At 47.6% G+C, this 24,956-nt stretch overlaps 3 protein-coding genes across 3 annotated transcripts in view; all 3 read right to left on the bottom strand.

Moving 5' to 3' along the window:
• Positions 1–24,956, bottom strand: part of LOC140419216 (uncharacterized) — a 222,947-nt gene that overhangs the window by 160,259 nt on the left and 37,732 nt on the right. The window lies entirely within an intron of this gene.
• LOC140419210 (uncharacterized) lies at positions 4,515–6,593 on the bottom strand. Its single transcript, XM_072502995.1, has one exon. The coding sequence runs from the start codon at positions 6,250–6,252 to the stop codon at positions 5,056–5,058; it is 1,197 nt and encodes a 398-aa protein (XP_072359096.1). The 5' UTR covers positions 6,253–6,593; the 3' UTR covers positions 4,515–5,055.
• LOC140419211 (uncharacterized) lies at positions 9,644–24,495 on the bottom strand. Its single transcript, XM_072502996.1, has 3 exons — positions 24,375–24,495; positions 13,321–15,449; positions 9,644–11,458 (listed from the first exon to the last, which is right to left on the bottom strand). Exon 2 carries the CDS (start codon positions 15,331–15,333, stop codon positions 14,380–14,382), a length of 954 nt encoding a protein of 317 aa, XP_072359097.1. The 5' UTR covers positions 15,334–15,449; positions 24,375–24,495; the 3' UTR covers positions 9,644–11,458; positions 13,321–14,379.

Genomic DNA, 24,956 nt, shown 5'->3' with positions numbered 1-24,956 from the left:
CCAAGGTGATGGCGACGAGGATAGAGGACTGTGTCCCTAGGGTGGTGCATGATGATCAAACGGGGTTTGTTAAAGGGAGGCAATTGAATGCTAATATACGGAGGCTGCTGGGGGTGATGATGATGCCCCCACCGGAGGGGGAGGCGGAGATAGTGGTGGCGATGGATGCAGAGAAAGCATTTGATAGAGTGGAGTGGGACTACCTGTGGGAAGTACTGAGGAGATTTGGATTTGGAGAGGGGTTCATTAGATGGGTTCAGCTCCTGTACAGGGCCCCGGTGGCAAGTGCGATTACAAATAAGCAACGATCTGACCACTTCCGACTATATAGGGGTACAAGACAGGGATGTCCCCTGTCCCCATTACTGTTTGCATTGGCAATTGAGCCACTGGCCATAGCGCTGAGGGGCTCCAGGAAGTGGAGGGGGTACTTAGAGGAGGAGAAGAGCATCGGGTGTCATTATACGCGGATGATTTGTTGTTGTATGTCGCGGACCCAGTGGAGGGGATGCCTGAGATAATGCAGACACTCAGGGAGTTTGGAGAATTTTCAGGATATAAATTGAATATGGGGAAGAGTGAACTGTTTGTGATGCACCCCGGGGAACAGGGCAGGGGAATAGACGATTTACCGTTGAGGAGGGTAACAAGGGATTTCCGGTATTTGGGGATCCAGGTGGCCAGGAACTGGGGAACCTTGCATAAGCTTAACTTGGCACGACTGGTAGAGCAGATGGAAGAGGACTTTAGGAGGTGGGACATGGTGCCCCTGTCATTGGCGGTCAGGGTGCAGGCGGTTAAAATGGTGGTTCTTCCAAGGTTTCTTTTTGTGTTCCAGTGCCTCCCTGTACTGATTACAAAGGCCTTTTTTAAAAAGGTGGACAAGAGTATTATGAGCTTTGTGTGGGCTGGAAAGACCCCAAGAGTAAAGAGGGGGTTCCTGCAGCGCAGTAGGGACAGAGGGGGACTGGCACTGCCAAGTCTAAGTGATTATTATTGGGCCGCCAACGTGTCAATGATATGTAAGTGGATGAGGGAAGGGGAAGGAGTGGCATGGAAAAGACTGGAGATGGCATCCTGTAGGGGAACTAGCCTAAAAGCACTGGCGACGGCGCCGTTGCCGTTCTGCCCGAAAAAATACACCACAAACCCAGTGGTGGTGGCAACTCTGAAATTTTGGGGGCAGTGGAGATGACATAAGGGAGTGACGGGTGCCTCAGTGTGGTCCCCGATAAGGAACAATCATAGGTTTGTCCCGGGAAGGATAGATGGGGGATTTAAATCTTGGCAGCGAGCAGGAATTGCGAAATTGAAGGACTTGTTCTTAGACGGGACGTTCGCGAGTCTGGGAGCACTGACAGAAAAATATGGGCTGCCACCTGGGAATGCATTTCGCTTTATGCAAGTGAGGACATTTGTGAGGCAACAGGTGAGGGAATTTCCACAGCTCCCGGCGCAAGAGATCCAGGACAGAGTGATTTCGGGGGCATGGGTGGGTGATGGCAGGGTGTCAGATATATACAGGGAAATAAGAGACGAAGGGGAGACGATGGTGGAGGAGCTGAAGGGAAAATGGGAGGAGGAGCTGGGGGAAGAGATAGAGGAGGGGCTGTGGGCAGATGCCCTAAGTAGGGTAAACTCTTCGTCCTCGTGTGCCAGGCTCAGCCTGATACAATTCAAGGTTCTACACAGGGCGCATATGACTGGAGCAAGGCTGAGTAGATTTTTTGGGGTGGAGGATAGGTGTGTGAGATGCGCGGGAAGCCCGGCGAACCACACCCACATGTTCTGGTCATGTCAGGTATTGCATGGGTTCTGGGTGGGTGTGGCAAAAGTGAATTCAAAGGTGGTGGGGGTCCGGGTCGAACCAGGCTGGGGGTTGGCTATATTTGGGGTTGCAGATGAGCCGGAAGTGCAGGAGGCGAGAGAGGCCGATGTTTTGGCCTTTGCATCCCTAGTAGCCTGGCGAAGGATTCTACTTATGTGGAAAGAAGCTAAACCCCCGGGTGTGGAGGCCTGGATAAACGACATGGCAGAGTTCATAAAATTGGAGCGTATAAAGTACGCACTGCGAGGTTTGGCTCAAGGGTTCACCAGGCGGTGGCAATCGTTCCTCGACTATCTCGCAGAGCGATAAGGGAAAATAGGAAAGGTAGCAGCAGCAACCCAGGGGGGAGGGCGGGGGGGCGGGGGGGGGACTCATTTGGGTCCTCAGGGGTTTTATGTGTGTGTTTATATATTAGTTATTTATATTAGATTTTACTAAGTTACTGTTTTAGTTACTATTTCTGTTGTTTCTTATTTTGTTGTTGGCAGTTGCCGTTAGTTAGCATATTATTTATTTAAAAAACGATCAATGTATATATTATTACAAAGTTGTAAAATGGGAAATTTTTGTTTTTGTTTGATCGAAAAACTTTAATAAAATATATATATATTTTTTAAAAACAATTCAGGGCGAAAGGAATAACTGAGCAGACGGGAAATGTCCCCATTAGAATAAGGAGTCTTCCTGGTCAGCAGAAGTGTTAGGCCAGGTTAGGGAGAAGGTTGATACTGCCATCATTGTGAACAACACAAAGTATTGTGTTATATATTGTAAATAACACAAAGGATAGAGAACCTAGTGGAGTGGTGTAGCGACAACAATCTCTCCTTCAATGCCAGCAAAACTAAAGAGCTGGTAATTGACTTCAGGAAGCAAAGTACTGTACACACCCCTGTCAGCATCAACGGGGCCGAGGTGGAGATGGTTAGCAGTTTCAAATTCCTAGGGGTGCACATCTCCAAAAATCTGTCCTGGTCCACCCACGTCGACGCTACCACCAAGAAAGCACAACAGCGCCTATACTTCCTCAGGAAACTAAGGAAATTCGGCATGTCCACATTGACTCTTACTAACTTTTACAGATGCACCATAGAAAGCATCCCATTGGGCTGCATCCCAGCCTGGTATGGCAACTGCTCAGCCTAGGACCGCAAGAAGCTTCAGAGAGTCGTGAACACCGCCCAGTCTCCCCACAATAGCCTTCCCGTAACAGCCTCCCCGAACAGGCACCGGAATGTGGCGACTAGGGGCTTTTCACAGTAACTTCATTGAAGCCTACTTGTGACAATAAGCGATTTTCATTTCATTTCATTTCAGTCCATCACACGAACCTGCCTCCCATCCATTGACTCCATCTACACCTCCCGCTGCCTGGGGAAAGTGGGCAGTATAATCAAAGATCCCTCCCACCCGGCTTACTCACTCTTCCAACTTCTTCCATCGGGAAGGAGATACAGAAGTCTGACAACCACGCACGAACAGACTCAAAAACAGCTTCTTCCCCACTGTTACCAGGCTCCTAAATGACCGTCTTATGGACTGACTTCATTAACACTACACCCTGTATGCTTCATCCGATGCCAGTGCTTATGTAGGTACATTGTATATGTTGTGTTGTCCTATTATGTATTTTCTTTTATTCCCTTTTCTTCTCATGTACTTAATGATCTGTTGAGCTGCTCGCAGAAAAATACTTTTCACTGTACCTCGGTACACGTGATAATAAACAAATCCAATCCAATCCAATCCAATCTCCTGTACCTTGTGAATCAGATTTAACGGGGTGAATTTATATATATTTTCTGTATTGGACAATCACATTTAAATCTGGGACTCAGGTGACGATATGAATTTGTGTTAGGTGACAAGATGTAGATCCATGTTTTATCCCTCGATGCCTTACACCCAGAGTGACAGTATTTCAGAACCAGTTGTGAAGCATGAATTCATCCTCAAAAGGACCACAAAAGTTCTATCACGGGAGAATCCACTGGAAGAATAGCTGCCCCTGTATATGGGAGCAATAGAATCTGTGAGGAACAGCTCCTCCAATCACAGATTCTGTCTCTCCCAATGTTGTTGCTTCTGCAGAGACAGAATCTGTGATTGGAGGAACAGCTTTGTCGTCCATTTTGAGGAAAGAAGCTGGCTGACGTACTGCCTGAGTCAGTGCTGTGTGGAGGAACCGTGTCTCCCTGGGACACAACTAGAGGGTTTCACAGCAGTGTGAGCTTTGGAAGGAGACGCAGACACGTAGAGCTTTCCCTTCTGCTGAGCAATATTTCATTATTTTTATACATCCCAGGAGGTGGGGTGCACAGCTCAGGAATTGGAGTAATCTCCACTGTGAACTTACTCACTAATCACATCTGTCAAATTAGGAGTTGAGATCCAGGTTTCATTCTTCACTGCTGTTATTTGCAATAGAACGCTCACAGACAACATACAAAACCCCCGGTCTGAGCTGATCTCAGTGGGTGCAGTGAGGTTATCGATGGGTTTTGAATGTAAATCCACACAATAAAGATCAGAATTGGGTGAGTTTTTTCCTGCTTCACCGTCTGATCCAATAAACACTCGGCACCTATTCAGTTACCTTGCGTCAGATAGTTTGAATTCTCATTTTGGAAATGGAGTAAGGAGCTTTTTAAATAAATTAACCAAAACATCTTATTTATTGATTTCAATTTAAAACATGTAATATGTACGCAGTCTTTGGTATTTGTGCTATCTTCTCTACGAAAAGAAGTAAACTAAAAAAATACTCAACACAAATACTGACGATGATGTGATTATGTGACTACATCACTTAATAAAGGAGTTAGTGAGAGTGGAAAAGGAGACCCTGGAAACCAAAAATTAACTCCTGAAAATCAAAGAGCATCTCTCGAGAAAATCTCAAGAAGACCCATTGAAAAACATATATATTAAGCCCTGCAGTTGGATCTTTCAGACACTTAATTGTTGATTATGCACCAAAGATTGATTTAGAATTGAAGCAAAAGTTCAGAAATTTATTCTAAACAGGTTTCTGCTGAGAGTTCCTGGATTAAGGGGAAAGATCACAGATGGTGCTTTTAAAAATAGACACTGTGGCCCCCACAATAAATGCCATTTTCAGCATATTGAGTTCCAGCAGTTATAGGGATTAACATCAGCAGGAACCAAATATTGTCAGACTGTCAATACTAAACAACAGCAACAACAGCAGAATCCAACCCCTGCAGTCATTTATGAACTTGCTGATGTCTCTGGAGGCATCGTGACTGAGTGAATCCCTTCCCACACACACAGCAGTTGAATGGTTTCTTAGTGTGAGTGCGTTGGTGTGTCAGCAAGTTGAAAGACTTTGCGAATCCCTTCGCACACACTGAGCAGGTAAACGGTTTCTCCCCATTGTGAATGAGCTGATGAGCCGTGAGGTTGGACGACGGATTGAATCCCTTCCCACACACGGAGCATGTGAATGGTCTCTCCGCAGTGTGAGTGTGTTGGTGAGCAGTGAGGTTGGACGACCGATTGAATCCCTTCCCACACACGGAGCATGTGAATGGTCTCTCCCCAGTGTGAGTGTGTTGGTGAGCAGTGAGGTTGGACGACCGATTGAATCCCTTCCCACACACGGAACATGTGAATGGTCTCTCCGCAGTGTGAGTGTGTTGGTGAGCAGTGAGGTTGGATGACTGCCTGAAACTCTTTCCACAGGAGGTGCAGCCGAATGGTTTCTCTTCAGTGTGAATTCGCTGGTGTCTCAGAAGGGTGGGTAAAACTGTGAATCCCTTCCCACACACAAAGCAAGTAAACGGTCTTTCCCCAGTATGGAGCCGCTGGTGTACAATGAGGGAGGATGCCTGTCTGAAACTCTTTCCACAGGAAGTGCAGCTGAATGGTTTCTCCTTAATGTGAACTCGCTGGTGTGACAGCAAGTGGGATGATCCGGTGAATCCCTTCCCACACACAGAGCAGGTGAACGGCCGCTCACCTCCATGAACACGCTGGTGTGACAGCAGGTGGAATGACTGAGTGAATCCCTTCCCACAGTCGGAGCAGGCGAACGGCCTCTCCCCAGTGTGAGTGCGTTGATGTACAGTGAGTGCTGAAGAATGCCTGAACCTCTTTCCACAGGAGGTGCAGATGAATAGCTGTGAATCCGCTGGTGAGACCAAATGCCAGATGACTGAATGAATCCCTCCCCACACACAGAGCACATGAATGGCCTCTCCCCAGTGTGAACTGAATTGTAGCTCCAGTATACAGGAGGTTGAGAGTAGTGAGGTCATGAGTAAGGTTTCAAAGTTGCTGGAGTGCACTGGCAGGCTTGTAGGTGGTTTAAAGTGTGTCTCCTTCAATGCCAGGAGCATCTGCAATAAGGTGGGTGAACTTGCGGCATGGGTTGGTACCTGGGACTTCGATGTTGTGGCCATTCTGGAGACATGGATAGAGCAGGGACAGGAATAGTTGTTGCAGGTGCCGTGGTTTCGATATTTCAGTAAGCTCAGGGAAGGTGGTAAAAGAGGGGGAGGGGTGGCATTGTTAGTCAAGGACAGTATTACGGTGACAGAAAGGACGTTTGATGAGAACTCGTCTACTGAGGTAGTATGGGCTGAGGTTAGAAACAGGAAAGGAGAGGTCACCCTGTTCAGGGTTTTCAATGGGCCTCCGAAAAGTTCCAGAGATGTAGAGGAAAGGATTGCAAAGATGATTCTGGATAGGAGCGAAAGCAACAAGGTAGTTGTTATGGGGGACTTTAACTTTCCAAATATTGACTGGAAACGCTATAGATTGGGTACTTTAGATGGGTCTGTTTTTGTCCAATGTGTGGAGGAGGGTTTCCTGACACAGCATGTAGATAGGCCAACGAGAGGCGAGGCCATTTTGGATTTGGTACTGGGTAATGAACCACGACAGGTGTTAGATTTGGAGGTAGGTGAGCACTTTGGTGATAGTGACCACAATTCCATTGTGTTTACTTTAGTGATGGAAAGGGATAGGTATATACCGCAGGGCAAGAGTTATATCTGGGGAAAAGGCAATTATGATGCGATGAGGCATCGGATGGAGAGGAAAACTGCAGGGAATGGGCACAATGGAAATGTGGAGCTTGTTCAAGGAACAGCGACTGCGTGTCCTTGATAAGTATGTACCAGTCAGGCAGGGAGGAAGTGGTCGAGCAAGGGAACCGTGGTTTAATAAAGCAGTCAAAACACTTGTCAAGAGGAAGAAGGAGGCTTATGTAAAGATGAGACATGATGGTTCAGTTAGGGCGCTCGAGAGTTACAAGTTAGCTAGGAAGGACCTAAAGAGAGAGCTAAGAAGAGCCAGAAGGGGACATGAGAAGTCTTTGGCAGGTAGGATCAAGGATAACCCTAAAGCTTTCTATAGATATGTCAGGAATAAACGAATGACGAGGGTAAGAGTAGGGCCAGTCAAGGACAGTAGCGGGAAGTTGTGCTTGGAGTCCGAGGAGATAGGAGAGGTGCTAAATGAATATTTTTTGTCAGTTTTCACACAGGAAAAGGATAATGTTGTCGAGGAGAATACGGAGATTCAGGCTACCAGACTAGAAGGGCTTGAGGTTCATAAGGAGGAGGTGTTAGCAATTCTGGAAAGTGTGAAAATAGATAAGTCCCCTGGGCTGGATGGGATTTATCCTAGGGAAATTGCTGAGCCTTTGGCTTTGATCTTTAAGTCATCTTTGTCTACAGGAGTAGTACCAAAAGACTGGAGGATAGCAAATGTTGTCCCCTTGTTCAAGAAGGGGAGTAGAGACAACCCCGGTAACTACAGACCAGTGAGCCTTACTTCTGTTGTTGGCAAAATCTTGGAAAGGTTTATAAGAGATAGGATGAATAATCATCTGGAAAGGAATATTTGATTAGAAATAGTCAACACGGTTTTGTGAAGGGAAGGTCATGCCTCACAAACCTTATTGAGTTCTTTGAGAAGGTGACCAAACAGGTGGATGAGGGTAAAGCAGTTGATGTGGTGTATATGGATTTCAGTAAAGCGTTTGATAAGGTTCCCCACGGTAGGGTACTGCTACATGGAGGCATTGGATTCAGGGTCATTTAGCAGTTTGGATCAGAAATTGGCTAGCTGGAAGAAGACAAAGGGTGGTGGTTGATGAGAAATGTTCAGACTGGAGTCCAGTTACTAGTGGTGTACCACAAGGATCTGTTTTGGGGCCACTGCTGTTTGTCATTTTTATAAATGACCTGGAGGAGTGCGTAGATGGATGGGTGAGTAAATTTGCAGATGACACTAAAGTCGGTGGAGTTGTGGACAGTGCAGAAGGATGTTACAAGTTACAGAGGGATATAGATAAGCTGCAGAGCTGGGCTGAGAGGTGGCAAATGGAGTTTAATGCAAAAATGTGCGAGGTGATTCCTTTTGGAAGGAATAACAGGAAGACAGAGTACTGGGCTAATGGTAAGATGCTTGGCAGTGTGGATGAGCAGAGAGATCTTGGTGTCCATGTACATAGATCCCTGAAAGTTGCCACCCAGTTTGAGAGGGTTGTTCAGAAGGCGTACGGTGCTCTTGGCGGCCTGGGAGGTGGTGAGGATGGAGGTGTGGGTAATAGAGGGAGGGGAATAGGGGGAGGGGAATAGGGGGAGTCCGGAGGCTGCAGCGAGGTCTGGGGATTAGGAATCCCCTCCCCGGGGGAAGCCGCTCCATACACACGGCGGCTGAAATTGCAACAATGGGGCAGTGGTGTCGCAACGTTCCATTTTAGAACGTGGCCTCTTAAAGGCACCGCTCGCTCCGGGATGGTAACTTAAAATTGAAGTGAATTGGTCGCCCCCTCTAATAAAGGGGGAGGGGGGGGGGGAGAGCTGAGGATGACTGAGAACCACGAGGTGCTCCCCTCTGTTTAGAGCGAGTGAAACGTGGTCGGGAGCAAGGGACCACATTGTGAGGGTTCTCCTTTTTAGGGATGGGTGGGTCCTAAACACCTTTTAATTTGTGAGGGGAAGTTGGCCACAAAGTGTTTGAATCTTCTGGAACATCAGCTTTATCCGTAGGGGTTGGAAAAACACATATTGGGTCTGTGGAAATCACTAACTGTGTGACTTCAACCCTGAATACCTGAGCAGAGCCTGTTCTCCCAGATGGAAGTGGATCAATGCTACCTATACTGGATGTGCGCTTCTTGGGCAGTGTGGGGGTGGGGGGGGGGGGGGGGGGATGAAAGTTGCATAATGTCTTAAATTCAAGTTTTCTTTGAGGCCTCTACACTGACACGTGCTGCATGTATTGTAATGGCATGTGGAGTGGAAGATTCCAGGCTACCTACCTACCACCAACGCAAAGCGTTTTCAAAACCCCAAAATGTATCATGGAGTTCAACCAACCTCTCCCTTTAATGGATTGTTGGTTTTGAAGCACGCGGCCTGTTCTCCAGGTGTGATATCACAATTATGGACACGTGGGTTTTTAAACACAAAACAATGTTTATTCCATGAACTCAACTCAACCTCTTAAATAAACATTGGATCTCTTAACACCCCTTACTTCAAGGATAACCCTGAAAATATTCCAACATTAAATAATCCTTCAGTTATCCCTTTCAACATCCATGAGACTCAACACCATTAAACAGAAACACATCAGGTTAAAGGCTTTACTATTAGGAGTTTAAATCACCCAAATGATCCAGAGATGATCCTTTCATGGCAGAGATCACAGCAGATCCAGCTCACTGAAAAACACAGACACACACTCAAGCTCTTTTTCAAACTGAAACTTCAAAAACAGAAGTGAGCTCAGCTCCCCCCCCCACCCCCCCCGTGACATCACTTCAGTACGGTGAGGGGTAATAAGAGTTGCCCAGGGCAGCACGGTGACGCAATGGTTAACACTGCTGCCTCACGGCACTGAGGTCCCGGGTTCCATCCCAGCTCTGGGTCACTGTCCATGTGGAGTTTGCACATTCTCCCTGTGTCTGCATGGGTTTTGTCCCCACAATCCAAAGACTGCTTAGTCCTGTCCAACAGAGGTGAGCTCCATGAATTGGACAGCGGTGATTCCTGTCACTTTAAAATTGACCTGGTTCAAGCTAAGCCTTGTGTAAATTGTAGGTGTCCCCCTCCCAGGCTGTTGACCTGTTTCTGAGACTCTCGTATAGCTCTGACTACCAGATATCTGTGAATCTCACCAATTTGAGATATTTTGCAGTGATGCATGTAAAGTGCTGTCTGATTAAAGTAATTTTTAAAATTAAAAAAAAAAGAAGGCGTACGGTGTGTTAGCTTTTATTGGTAGAGGGATTGAGTTTCGGAGCCATGAGGTCATGTTGCAGCTGCACAAAACTCTGGTGCAGCCGCATTTGGAGTATTGCGTGCAATTCTGGGCGCCGCATTATAGGAAGGATGTGGAAGCATTGGAAAGGGTGCAGAGGATTATCATAGAATTTATTATAGAATTTACAGTGCAGAAGGAGGCCATTCGGCCCATCAAGTCTGCACCGGCTCTTGGAAAGAGCACCCTACCCAAGGTCAACACCTCCACCCTATCCCCATAACCCAGTAACCCCACCTAACACTAAGGGCAATTTATCATGGCCAATCCACCTAACCTGCACATCGTTGGACTGTGGGAGGAAACCGGAGCACCCGGAGGAAACCCACGCACACACGGGGAGGATGTGCAGACTCCGCACAGACAGTGACCCAAACCGGAATCGAACCTGGGACCCTGGAGCTGTGAAGCAATTGTGCTATCCACAATGCTACCGTGCTGCCCTTAAAGGAGATTTACCAGGGTGTTGCCTGGTATGGTGGGAAGATCTCATGAGGAAAGGTTGATGGACTTGAGGCTGTTTTCATTAAAGAGGTTAAGAGGTGACTTAATTGAGGCATAAAAGATGATCAGAGGATTGGATAGGGTGGACAGTGAGAGCCTTTTTCCTCAGATGGTGATGTCTAGCACGAGGGGGCATACCTTTAAATTGAGGGGTGATAGATATAAGACAGATGTCAGAGGTAGGTTCTTTACTCAGAGAGTAGTAAGGGCGTGGAGTGCCCTGCCTGCAACAGTAGTGGACTCGCCAACATCAAGGGCATTCAAATGGTCATTGGATAGACATATGGGCGATAAGGGAATAGTGTAGATGGGCTTTAGAGTGGTTTCACAGGTCAGCGCAACATCGAGGGCCCAAGGGCCTGTACTGCGCTGTAATGTTCTATGGTCTATGTTCTACTGCGCCGATGGTTTTCCGGCAGGGAAGGATAACTGAATCCCTTCCCACAGTCCTCACATTTGCATGGTTTCTCCATGGTGCCAGTGTCCTTGTGTCTCTCCAAGTTGGATGATCGGTTGAAGTCTTCTCCACATACAGGACACGTGTACAGTTTCTCCTCGCTGTGAATGGTTGTGATGTTTCTTCAGGCTGTGTAACTGGTTAGAGCTTTCCTCAGTCAATTCACTGGAACACTTTCGCTCGGGTGTGTTTGTCTCGATATCTTTCCAGTCACACTGATGTTTAAAATTGTTTCTCACAGACAGAAGAGACAAAGGTTTCTCCTTCAACATTCAAAGTCTGAGGATTTTCAGGTCCTGATGAATTGAGTGACTGTCAGATGATGTTTGGTTTCAGTCTCACATCTGTAAATCCTCCTTTCTAATATCCTGTAAAAGGAATTTACAAAAACCATCACAGTCAGTGGAGGATAAAAATTCAGAATAGACAATTCTAGTTTAATTGTACCATTTTTCCTCTCCATTCCCCCAAAGCTGTAAATCCCCGTTCCACACACTCTCCCTCCTCCCTGGGCTGAAATCCAAACCCATCTCACCATCTGCACCATTTCTTTCCTCCACTCCCAGTTTTCTCCCTCCCTCTCCTCTGCCTGGGTTCAGCTCTCCAGCTCCTGTCTGCAGACTGACAATAAAATCAATGGGTCTTATTGGGGATTTGGGGCCTCCAGCGGGTATTTGTGAACCCTCCCCGCCCACCTGCCATGGTTTCCTTCCTTGCCACAGATCAGAGTCCTCATTGATTTGAGTGCAAAGTGTAAGCTCTTATTTATTATCCCCCCTCCCCCATCCTCTGATGTGAACCATCCTCCAGTGTCTGAAGCAGGATGGTGCCCGTTAACCTGGGCCTGATCCCGGAGGGAGGGAGAAGCCCCGCAGCAGCAAACCAGGGAGCTGACAATGATTTTGATGGGTTCGCGGATCCACAAAGTGTTTCCAAATCCTCCCGCCTGACGCTGACTCCGCTTCTCCGAGACAAACGAGCGCTGAAATCCATGTCCCGGAGCCACACTGTGCATGCTTCGGATCACAATGACCGGGGAGTGATTGATGGAGGCTCCGGACCAATAGGAAGAGGGGGCGGATTTGATAGGTGACAGCATTCTATTTTGAAGAATAGAGGGATTAAGGGTTATGGTGTTCGGGCCGGAAAGTGGAGCTGAGTCCACAAAAGATCAGCCATGATCTCATTGAATGGCGGAGCAGGCTCGAGGGGCCAGATGACCTAGTTCTTATGGAGGACCGAGCAGGAGTGGCTGGTCCTCCACCTAATCAAGCAAATGAGGGGAGGGTCTGAACCCGGATCTCCCTCATTGGCTGAGACTCTGCATCATTTTGAGTTCTTCCCATTGGCCACGTGGGCGCAGGTTCCACAACCTCATTGCCTGCGTGTGAGGTGTTGACCAATGGGAGGATTTGGAGGACCAGATGGACTCTGGTCCTCCAGCCAATCAGTCTGCAGGCTTTGTACGAATGAAGATTGAGCTTCACACAGACTGAAACTTCTTCCTGTGTCAAACCTCTGAGTAAAACACTTTCTTTCCACTTCCATGGACGTTTTTAGAGTCCATTGACCCTTCTAAGGAACTGTTATAACAAGGAACAAGAAACGTTAACTCTCTCGCCACAGATGTGGCATGATGGCACAGTGGCTAGCATTGCTGCTTCACAGTGTCAGTGACCCGGGTTCAATTCCGGCCTTGGGTGACTGTGTGGAGTTTGCACATTCTGACCTGCCTGTGTGGGTTCCCTCCGGGTGCTCCAGTTTTTTCCCACCGTCCAAAGATGAAAATGAAAATCGCTTATTGTCACAAGTAGGCTTCAAATGAAGTTACTGTGAAAAGCCCCTAATCGCCCCATTCCGGCTCCTGTTCAGGGAGGCTGGTACGGGAATTGAACCGTGCTGCTGGCCTGCCTTGGTCTGCTTTCAAAGCCAGCAATTTAGCCCTGTGCTAAACCAGCCCCAAATGCAATGTGCAGGTTTGGTGGATTGACTATGCTAAATTGCCCCTTAGCGTCCAAAGGTGAAGTGGAGTTACGGGGAGAGGGCAGGGGAAGTGCACCTGGGTGGGGTGCTCTTTTGTAGGGTTGGTGCAAACCCAATGGGCTGAAGGCCTCCATCTGCACTGCAGGGATTCGATGAAGCTGCCAGACCTGTTGAGTTCATCTAGCATTTTCTGTTTTACATTACACAGATTTTTAATCCCTTAATTATATTTATTGAACCACTGTACCATCAACTACTAGGACTTCCTTGGTTCTATCTGTTGTCCCCTCAGATATTCCATCTGTTTTTGTTTAATGTGTCTGGAGTCTTAGAATTCTTCCAGTCTGTCTCCAATTCTCCTTCCTGTCTCGGGTATATGGGTCTAGGTAGCTTGGTGTTGTTATTTGTATTGTCTGTCTGTCACCAGCAGGTATTGTTGTCTCTCGATAATGACTGTGCTGCTACCCTTGTCTTCTGGTCTTATGCACGTATCCGTGTTGGATCCAAGCTCCCGGATTGTCTATCTTTCCGGGTAAGATTCTGTTTGTCTCTTGTATTTCACTGTGACAGGGCAGAGACCTGATTGAAGGGATTAAAACATGGGAGTTCTGGGAAAGATGGGCAAGGATTTGGGAGGGACAACATGTTCAAAGAGTTTGGAGAGGAGAGGGAGATTGAAGTCGGGGCAGTAATTGTAAGGATGGCAGGGTCAAGGGTTTGTTTTAATGAGGAGGGGTGATGATGGCAGATTTGAAGGACAGACGGGCAGTACCTCAAGAGAGAGAAATGTTGGCAATATCCATGGACACAGGGTAGCTGGCTGATCAGTATCTTAGTGGGAATAGGAGCAGGAGCTGGGTCTCATGGACAAGATGAGCTCTGCGAGGGCATGAGGGGAGATGGGAGAGAAACTAGAGAAAGATGTGGGTTCAGGGCTCGGGAAAGGATGAAATTTAGAGACAGTTTGGTCCGGTGGGCTCGTGGAAGGGAGGGAAGCAGCAGAGGTAGCTGATCGGATTTACTCAATCCCAGTCACAAAGAAGCTCCACAAACTCCTCACACTTCTTGTTGGAGGTGAGGATGGAAGAGACAGGGGAGAGCGAGAGTACTTCAAAAGGAACTAACTTGTGTCAGAGATATTAAAAAGTTTCAACACACTGCGTATTTAACACAAATCTAATGTATTTGACTTTTATCAGAATATTAGCCTCTGTAAATGGGCTGGAGTTTGTTATCAGCAGAAAGAGACCCAAATGAACATGGTTCAGTCCTGAATGTGAGAAACAGCAAAGTCCAATCACTGTGGTTATTTGTGGCCTTGTTGGTGTCTCAGCAGGTGGGATGAAGTGGTGAATCCCTTCCCACACTCGGAGCAGGTGAACGGTCTCTCCCCAGTGTGAATTCGCTGGTGTGTCTGCAAGTTGAATGACTTAGTGAATCCCTTCCCACACTTGGCACAGGTGAATGGCCTCTCCCCAGTGTGGACTCGCTGGTGTGTCTGCAAGTTGAATGACTGAGTGAATCCCTTCCCACACTTGGAGCAGGTGAATGGCCTCTCCCCAGTGTGGACTCGCTTGTGTGTCTGCAGGTTGAATGACTTAGTGAATCCCTTCCCACACCTGGCGCAGGTGAATGGCCTCTCCCCAGTGTGAATTCGCTGATGTACAATGAGCTGAGCTGATAGTCTGAACCCAGTCCCACACTGAGAGCACCTAAACGGTCTCTCGTCAGTGTGAACACGTTGATGGCGCATCAATTCCCCAGAACTTTTATAGCACTTCCCGCAGTCTGGACATTGAAACGGTCTCTCCCCAGTGTGAACTCGCTGGTGTCTCAGCAGGTGGGCTGACATAGTAAATCCCTTCCCACACTCTGAGCAGGTGAATGGTCTCTCCCCAGTGTGAATTCGCTGGTGATTCCGCAGGTCGGATGACTGAGTGAATCCCTTCCCACACTCTGAGCAGGTGAATGGTCTCTCCCCAGTGTGAATCTGCTGGTGTTTCCGCAGGGCCGATGACTCAGTAAATCCCTTCCCACACTTGCAACAGGTGAATGGTCTTTCCCCAGTGTGACTGCGTCGATGAGTTTCCAGCTTGGATGGGGAAGTGAATCCTTTCCCACAGTCCATACATTTCCACGGTTTCTCCTCAGTGTGACTGCATTTGTGTCTCGTGAGGCCGGATGATCGAGTGAATCCTCGTCCACACACACAACACGTGTACGGTTTCTCCCCACTGTGAGCGATGCTTTTTCCTTCCATGTTCAAAGTACAATGATATTCAGGATATGATAAATTGAGGACTCTGTCAGATCCTGATGTGATGTTTGGTTTGATTTTCCGGACTTTGAAGCCTCCCCTTCGAACACCCTGTGAAACTGATTGAAAACAGAAAATAGAGAGTGAGAGAAAACACCAAAAACACAAAGGCAGGTTGTGAAATTGAGCTGAATGAATCTGGTCATTTGTGGGACCAGTACTAAGAAAACGTGACCATGAAAACTGCTGGATTGTCATAAAAGCCAAACTGACCTCTTTGGGAGGAGAGAGAAAGAGGTGAAGAGGGATTTTGTATATGTACAAGACGTTTTAAGAGAGTAGTTGGCAAAGCCAATTCGATCTTGGTGTTCATCAACAGTAATATTGATACCAAAACTATGCTTCTGGTGGCACGGTGGTTAGCACTGCTACCTCACAGCGCCAGGGACCTGGGTTCAATTCCGACCTTGATGTCTGTCTGTGTGGAGCTTGCCCTTTCTCCCTGTGTCTGCGTGGGTTTCCACTCGGTGCTCAGGTTTCCTCCCATAGTCTAAAGAAGGACAACTTCGGTGGATTGGCCTTGATAACTTGCCACTTAGTGTCCAGGGATGTGCAGGTTAGGTGGGGCAATGGGGTTACAGGAACAGGGTAGGGGTGTGGGCCTAGGCATGGTGCCCATTCAGAGAGATGGTGCAGACTTGATGGGCCGAGTGGCCCTCTTCTGCACTGTAGGAATTCTATGGTTCTAATTCTATTCTATGAATCTTTATAAAGCTCTGGTCACCACTCTTCAGGAAGGATCTGAAGGTTCTTGGAGAAGGTGCAGAGGAGATTTACCAGAATGGTTCTAGCAAAGGAGGTTGAGGGGAGATTTGACTCAGGTACACAGGATTATGCCAGATTTCCATCTGGTGGACAAAGAAACTCTGTTTCCATTCACTGATCGTACAAGCGGTCGGGACATGATTTAAAGTTTTGGGTAAAACCTGGATTGAACGATATAAGATCCTGTGGGGTCTTGACAGGGTGGATGTGGAGAGGATGTTTCCTCTTGTGGGAGAATCTGGAATAAGGGGGTCACTGTTGCAAAATAAGGGGTCACCCATTTAAGATGGAGATAAGGATTTTTTTCTCTTCAGGGCTGTAGGACAGGGTGTGGCACAGTGGTTAGCACTGCTGCATCACATTATCAGGGTCCCAGACAATGATTCATCTTTCATTCCCTCACCTACAGTATAAATATCTCCCACTATTTTTGTCTTTTAGCTTTGACAAAGGGTCATCTGGATTTGAAAAGTGAGCTCCTTTCTCTCCTCACAGTTCCGGCCAGACCTGCTGAGATTTTCCAGAATTTTCTCTTTTGGTTCAATTCCAACTTTACTAACTGTGTGGCGTTTGCACATTCTCCCCGTTTCTGTGTGGGTTTCCTCCGGGTGCTCTGGTTTCCTCCACATTCATAATGTTTAACCTCAACACCACATACAAGAAGTTTAGGTGGATTGGCCATGCTAAATTGCCCTTTGTCTCCAAGGATGTGCATGTTGAGTGGGGTTATGAGGATGGGGTGTGGTGGGCCTGGGTACGGTGCTCTATCGGAGGGTCATTGCAGACCCGATGGGCCGAATGGGCTCCTTCTGCACTGTAGGGATTCTATGAATTTGGAACTCACGTCCTTAAAAGGCAGTGGAAGCAGAGTCCTTGGATATTTTTTAAGGCCGAGCTGGATAGATTCTTGATGCGCAAGGGAGTGGAAGGTTATCGGTGTTGGTCGGAATGTGGAGTGGAGGTTATAATTAGATCAGCCGAAGGGGCAGCAAGGCGGCAGAGTGGTTAGCACTGCTGTCTCACAGCGCCGAGGACCCGGGTTCGATCCCGGCCCCGGGTTACTGTCCAGGTGGAGTTTGCACATTCTCCACATGTCTTCGTGGGTCTCACCCTTACAACCCAAAGATGTACAGATTAGGTGGATTGGCCATAATAAATTGCCTTTTATTTAGTAAAAGAAAAGAATTGGGTACTCTAAATTTAAGGGAACAAAATTGAAAAATAAAATAATTAGGTACTCCAAATTTTTTTTTTAAAAATTAGATCAGCCGCAATCTTATTGAATAGTGGAGCAGACCTGAGGGGCTGACTCCTAGTTTGTGTGTAAGGAGCAGGCTCGAGGGGCCGACTCCTAGTTTGTGTGTAAGGAGCAGGCTCGAGAGGCTGACTCCTAGTTTGTGTGTAAGGAGCAGGCTCGAGACGCCGACTCCTAGTTTGTGTGTAAGGAGCAGGCTCGAGAGGCTGACTCCTAGTTTGTGTGTAAGGAGCAGGCTCGAGGGGCCGACTCCTAGTTCGTGTGTAAGGAGCAGGCTCGAGGGGCCGACTCCTAGTTTGTGTGTAAGGAGCATACGTGAGGGGCCGACTCCTAGTTTGTGTGTAAGGAGCAGGCTCGAGAGGCTGACTCCTAGTTTGTGTGTAAGGAGCAGGCTCGAGGGGCCGACTCCCAGTTTGTGTGTAAGGTGCAGGCTCGAGGGGACGACTCCTAGTTTGTGCGTAACGAGCAGGCTCGAGACGCCGACTCCTAGTTTGTGTGTAAGGAGCAGGCTCGAGGGGCTGACTCCTAGTTTGTGTGTAAGGAGCAGGTTCGAGGGGCTGACTCCTAGTTTGTGTGTAAGGAGCAGGCTCGAGACGCCGACTCCTAGTTTGTGTGTAAGGAGCAGGCTCGAGACGCCGACTCCTAGTTGGTGTGTAAGGAGCAGGCTCGAGGGGCCGACTCCTAGTTTGTGTGTAAGGAGCAGGTTCGAGGGGCTGACTCCTAGTTTGTGTGTAAGGAGCAGGCTCGAGACGCCGACTCCTAGTTTGTGTGTAAGGAGCAGGCTCGAGACGCCGACTCCTAGTTGGCGTGTAAGGAGCAGGCTCGAGGGGCCGACTCCTAGTTGGTGTGTAAGGAGCAGGCTCGAGGGGCCGACTCCTAATTTGTGTGTAAGGAGCAGGCTCAAGGGGCCGACTCCTAGTTTGTGTGTAAGGAGCAGGCTCGAGACGCCGACTCCTAGTTGGTGTGGAAGGAGCAGGCTCGAGGGGCCGACTCCTAGTTTGTGTGTAAGGAGCAGGCTCGAGGGGCCGACTCCTAGTTTGTGTGTAAGGAACAGACTCGAGGAGCCGACTCCTAGTTTGTGTGTAAGGAGCAGGCTCGAGACGCCGACTCCTAGTTTGTGTGTAAGGAGCAGGCTCGAGACGCCGACTCCTAGTTGGTGTGTAAGGAGCAGGCTCGAGGGGTCGACTCCTAGTTTGTGTGTAAGGAGCAGACTCGAGGAGCCGACTCCTAGTTTGTGTGTAAGGAGCAGGCTCGAGGGGCCGACTCCTAGTTTGTGTGTAAGGAGCAGACTCGAGGAGCCGACTCCTAGTTTGTGTGTAAGGAGCAGGCTCGAGACGCCGACTCCTAGTTGGTGTGTAAGGAGCAGGCTCGAGGGGCCGACTCCTAGTTGTGCGTAAGGAGCAGGCTCGAGGGGTCGACTCCTAGTTTGTGTGTAAGGAGCAGGCTCGAGACGCCGACTCCTGGTTTGTGTGTAAGGAGCAGACTCGAGGGGCTGACTCCTAGTTTGTGTGTAAGGAGCAGGCTCGAGGGGCCGACTCCTAGTTTGTGTGTAAGGAGCAGACTCGAGGGGCCGACTCCTAGTTTGTGTGTAAGGAGCAGGCTCGAGGGGCCGACGCCTAGTTTGTGTGTAAGGAGCAGACTCGAGGGGCCGACTCCTAGTTTGTGTGTAAGGAGCAGGCTCGAGGGGCCGACTTCTAGTTTGTGTTTAAGGAGCAGGCTCGAGGGGCCGGCTGAGAAGTTTAATTGGGTAACTGAATTGGTTAGGTATCAGACGAGGCCGAACGTTAGTTTTGATGTCTTTGAATTGAGTACAAAAATGAATGATCCTAAAGTGGAAGACATAATGAGAGCAAATAAAGTGTTGGTCAAATTAAAAATTCAGGAGTGTGTTTTGAGGTTCCCGGTTTTAGATTATCTTAGGCAGTTGAAACTCATAGTTTATAGTTATGCGTCCTATGCAAATTTATGTGATGGGGTTTCAAGTGCAGGCGGTTTTATAATTTTCCTTTTGGGGAACAATGGTAAATGTTGCCCTCTTGTGTGGGAAACAAAGAAAATAAGGAGAGTGGTCAAAAGCATTTTGGCCGGTGAGACGTTTAGCCTTGTAGAGGCGGTGGATATGGCCTTTTATGTGTCCCAGATATTTTAAAAAATTTTAGAAACCCAGGCAGACATGGGGAGAATGTACAAACTTCACACAGTCAGTGACCCACATCCGGGATTCAAACCCAGGTTCTCAGCGTCGCAGTCCCAGTGCTAACCACTGCGCCACATGCCTCCCTATATATGCCAGATATTGACAGACATTTTGGGATTAGGGATTTGGGTAACATACCCATTGACTCTCACATTGACAACATTGCCACATTATCACATTGAGGGGCTGTTTAGCACAGGGCTAAATTGCTGGCTTTGAAAGCAGACCTAGGCAGGCCAGCAACACGGTTCGATTCCCGTACCAGCCTCCCCGAACAGGCGCTGGACTGTGGCGACTAGGGGCTTTTCACAGTAAGTTCATTTGAAGCCTACTTGTGTCAATAAGCGTTTTCATTTCATTTCAAATCCCTGAGGGAAAATGTGCACTCTACAAAATGTGTGAATGAGAAAAGGTTAAGAATAGACATAGCAAGTTTGAAGCAGATGTTGGACAGACGGGAGATAGCAAAAATTAAATGGTTCGACAGTAGCTCGCAATTGTCCGATTGTTTTACGAAAAGAGGGGCTAGTTCACAGAAACGTTTGGATATTATTAATGAAGGGCGCCTGTTACTGTGACTGTTTTTTTTCATTCCAAAAATGACCAACTTGTGACAATAAAGATTATTATTATTATAACTGGAAGAGATTGTGATGAAAGTACAGCAAACTTAAGACCAAGAGAAAAATGACCAGGTGAGGGGAGGGAGAGTTTTTGCATTGAGGCAAAATGTATGGGATGTAAAAAAGGTTCAGATGGAGGAGAAACGCTACCGTCTAAAGTCGTTGAACTTAATGTTGAGTCCTGCGTCTAATCAGAAGATGAGATGCTGCTCCTCAAGCTCGTGCTAGCCTTCAATGGAGCACTGCAGCAGGCCAAGGACTTACATGTGGGCACGGGAGCAAGGTGCTGAGTTCAAATGGCAGGCATGAGGCAGGTTGGGGTCATGCTTGCAGATTGAGCGAAGATGTTCTGTAAAATGGTCACCCATTCTGGATTTAGTCTCCCCAGTGTAGAGGAGGCTGCATGTGGAGCAGCATATACAATAAACCAAAGTGAAGGAAGTGCAAGTGTTTGGGGTCTTGAAAGGTGAGGAAGGATTGGAAAGGAAAGTGACATGGGAAGGAGATGGGAAGTTGGGCTGATGGGAGGAGCGGGCTTGATGTCACAGAGGGAGCGGTGCCTGTGGAATGCTGACAGGGGAGGGGAGGGTAAGATGTGTTTAGTGTTAGCCTGGTGCTGCAATGGTGAAAATGGTGCAGGATGATCCTTTAAATGGGGAGGCTGGTGGGGTGGAAATTGAGGACAAGAGGGACCCTCATGTTTATGGGAGGGAAGGGAAGGGGTGAGGGCACAGATCTGGGAGATGGGTCGGACACAGTTGAGTACCCTGTCAACCACATTAGATGGGTTTGGGGGAACACCTTAGCGAAGGGACAATGCAGACATGTCGGCAGCACCATTTTCAAAGGAGGCATCATCAGAACAGATGCAGTAGAGGTGGAAATTCTGGGAGAATGGGAAAGAGTCCTTACAGGAGGAAAGGAGCTGTAGCCGAGGTAGCTGTGGGAGTCAGTGGGCTTGTAATGATTATTGGTGGTCAGAGTATCAGTGGAAACGAATTCAGAGAAGTCAAGGAAGAGAAGTGAAGTGTCAGAGATGGACCATGTGAGTCAGCATGGTTTTATGAAGAGTAATCGTGTTTGACTAATTTGTTAGAGTTCTTTGAAGGTGTTACAAGTTATGTGGGTAATAATGTTCCTGTAGATGTATATCTGGACTTCCAGAGAGCATTTAAAAAGGTGCAGCATAAAAGGTCAATACACAAGGTAGGATCACTAGGGATTAGGGGTAATTTATTAGCTTGTATAGTGTTCTGGCTAACCAGCAGAAGGCAGACAGTTGGGTTAAATAGGTAATTTTCTAGTTGGCAAGATGTAACTAGCAGGGTGCCACAGGGTTCAGTTCTCAGGCCCCAACTATTTTCAATTTACATCAATGACTTGGATGGCGGGATAGGAGGTACAAGAGCCAAATTTGCAGATGGCGCTAAAATAGGGGGATAGTAAATTGCATTCTAGAAATAGGACATTTACAAATGAATATTGAACATAGAACATACAGTGCAGAAGGAGGCCATTCGGCCCATCGAGTCTGCACCAACCCACTTAAGCCCTCAATTCCACCCTTTTCCGCGTAACCCAATAACCCTGCCTAACCTTTTTGGTCACTAAGGGCAATTTATCATGGCCAATCCACCTAACCTGCACGTCTTTGGACTGTGGGAGGAAACCGGAACACCCGGAGGAAACCCGCGCAGACACCGGGAGAACGTGCAAACTCCGCACAGACAGTGACGCAGCGGGGAATCGAACCTGGGACCCTGGCGCTGTGAAGCCACAGTGCTATCCACTTGTGCTGCCCTAATATAGATAGATTGGAAGAGTGGGCCAAAATGTGGCAGATGGTGTTTAACATGGGTAAGTGTGAGGTTATCCATTTTGTGTGAAAAATAGAAAGGCAACTTATTGGAGAGAATAAGTTGAGACAGAAACTTCAGAGTGCTTCATTACAGAGAGATCTGCGTGTACTCGTGCATGAATCACCGAAAACTAGTATGCAGGTACAGCCCTTTGAGTCTGCACTGATCCTCTGAAGGATCACCCTACCTAAGCCTTCTTCCCCACCTTATCCCTCTAACCCCACCTAACCTGTACATCTTTGGACACTAAGGAGCAATTTAACATGGTCAATCCACCTAACCTGCACATTTTTGGACCGTGGGCTGAAAATGGAGCATCCAGAGGAAACCAACTTAGATACAGTGAGAAAGTGCAAACATAGACAGTCACTCAAAGCCGGAATTGAAGCCGGGTCTCTGGCGCTGTCATAGAATTTACAGTGCAGAAGGAGGCCATTCGGCCCATCGAGTCTGCACCGGCTCTTGGAAAGAGCACCCTACCCAAGGCTAACAGCTCCACCCTATCCCCATAACCCAGTAACCCTACCCAACACTAAGGGCAATTTTGGACACTAAGGGCAATTTATCATGGCCAATCCACCTAACCTGCACATCTTTGGACTGTGGGAGGAAACCGGAGCACCCGGAGGAAACCCACGCACACACGGGGAGGATGTGCAGACTCCGCACAGACAATGACCCAAGTCGGAATCGAACCTGGGACCCTGGAGCTGTGAAGCAATTGTGCTATCCACAATGCTGACATAAAAGTTGAAAGTGTCGGAAACAGTGAGGAAGAGAGTGAGAGATTTGAGTAGGACAGAAGCAGAATGGTGGAATGGGTGAGCTCACCACAGATTAAATTCAACGCAGCAGATTGGGAGGTGATCTACTCTGGGTGGAAGAATGAGGAGAAGTAATCCAAAGAAGGGCAGAATTTTTTTAGAATTTCGAATGCAGAGCCGGATCGGGTGGTGGATACAGATTCAATAATAACCCGCAAAAGGGAATGAGATTTAAAAAATTAAAAGCAGCAACAAACTGTAGGGAAATGGGGAAATTGGACAAACTGGATTGGTTTTTCAAAATAGATAGTACAGAATCGATGGGCTGAATGACCACTTTTGTACTGTACTATGATTCTTACAATTCTGCAATATTGTCTTTTTATTTGGGTCTTGCTGAATAGAGCAAACTCCGAGGCTGAGTTTCTTTCCAATCAGAGAGGCTTCTCTGTGTATCAATCCACTTCCTGAGATTGTTCAACTAGCTGCAGCCCCTCAACCAATTTCCTGTCTGTTCAGACATGTCCTGTTTCTTTTTCCAATGGCTTCAATCAATGCAGTTTTGTTTTTGAACAACACATTGTTCTATATTTATCCGTCCTGTGGGATTTGACTTATTTCCTCCTTATCAGTTGTTTTTGAACACTGTTCCTGTTTTTATCCTGAATCAAACTGCACAAACTGTTTCACCAGGATCCTTTCTCTCCTTCTTGACGGTGTCATTGTCATTGAGTTTTACAGAACGAAGAGGCCCTTTGCCCCATCTTGTCTGTGTCGGTCATCAGCACCAATTTATTCTTATCCCATTTTCCAGCATTTGGTCATAGTCTTGTATGCTGTGGCATTTCTAGTGATCGTCTAAATGCTTCTTAACTAGTGAGGGCTCCTGCCTTTAACACACTTCCAGGCAGTGAGTTCCAGGACTTTGTTCGAATTTTCCTCAGATCCTTTCTAAATCTCCTCTCCCTATACTTAAATCTATGCCTCCTGGTTATTGGTCCATCTACGAACGGGAAATGTTTCTTCCTACCTACGTCTCTTATAAATGTGGACACCTCTATCATGTTCCCCTTCAGCTTTCTCTGCTCCACGGAAAACAATCCCAGTCTATCCAGCCACTCTTCATAGCTGAACCACTCCAGCCCAGGCAACATCCTGGTGAATGTCCTCTGACCTCTTTCCAGATAAATCAAATGCCGACTCTGCCAGCGTTCATGTCTACATTCGCTGGTCACTAGTTCTACTCCAGCCTCTTACCCAAGTGCTCACTATTACAGAAGCTCAATTCTCCAGCCACTTGACCCCGGGCTCTGATATCGGAATCTGAAGTTGACCTCACCTGATGCAACACACCATGTAAAGAAAACTAACTAGATCCTTTTAACCATGACGATTTGAAATTGTATTTGTACCTTTAAGAACTGCTCGCCCACGTTTCCTTCAATGTGTGAAATATGTCCCTTTAAGAACTGCTCTCACTCCCACTTTTCCTTCAATGTTTGAAATGCAACATTTACTCACCAATGTTAACTTGTGTCTCCACTCCAGCAAGTTGGTTTCTTGAAACAATAGATTGTTGAACTATTTTTGAGTTGGGTAAAGACAGAGGCCGGTGTGATCCTGGACTCTGATCCACTGACAGCTCACAATGCCCGGGGAATAATTGACGGCGACTCCAGACCAATAGGGGGGTTGGAGGACCGAGTGTGACGATTGGTCCTCCAACCAATCGGAGTGAATGAGGGGCGGGGCTGATCCCAGATCTCCCTCATTGGCTGAACCATCATTTTGAAAGCTGATTTGAGTCAGACCCAAGGAGAAAACTGGACCTTTCTGTTTGTGGCTTTAAACAGATGAAACCCTGTGGGTGTGGAGCAAACATTTCAACATTTGTTACTGAAATGGATTCCTTCAGAACAAACAGTCGGGATTACTTGAGGGTTGGGGATCAGGCGGCTCAGTTGGCTGGTTCGTGCTGTGGAGCGTCGTCAACAGTGTGAGTTCAATTCCCGTGCCTGCTGAGGTTATTCATGAAGACCCACCTTCTCAACCTTGAGAGCGATGAACATCGGGGATGTGCGAGGTCCAGAGTTGGAGGAGCAG

The sequence above is a fragment of the Scyliorhinus torazame genome, chromosome 5 (genome assembly GCF_047496885.1).
Source record: "Scyliorhinus torazame isolate Kashiwa2021f chromosome 5, sScyTor2.1, whole genome shotgun sequence".
In the NCBI taxonomy this organism is placed as follows: domain Eukaryota; kingdom Metazoa; phylum Chordata; class Chondrichthyes; order Carcharhiniformes; family Scyliorhinidae; genus Scyliorhinus; species Scyliorhinus torazame.
This window is presented reverse-complemented; position numbering and strand designations above follow the sequence as displayed.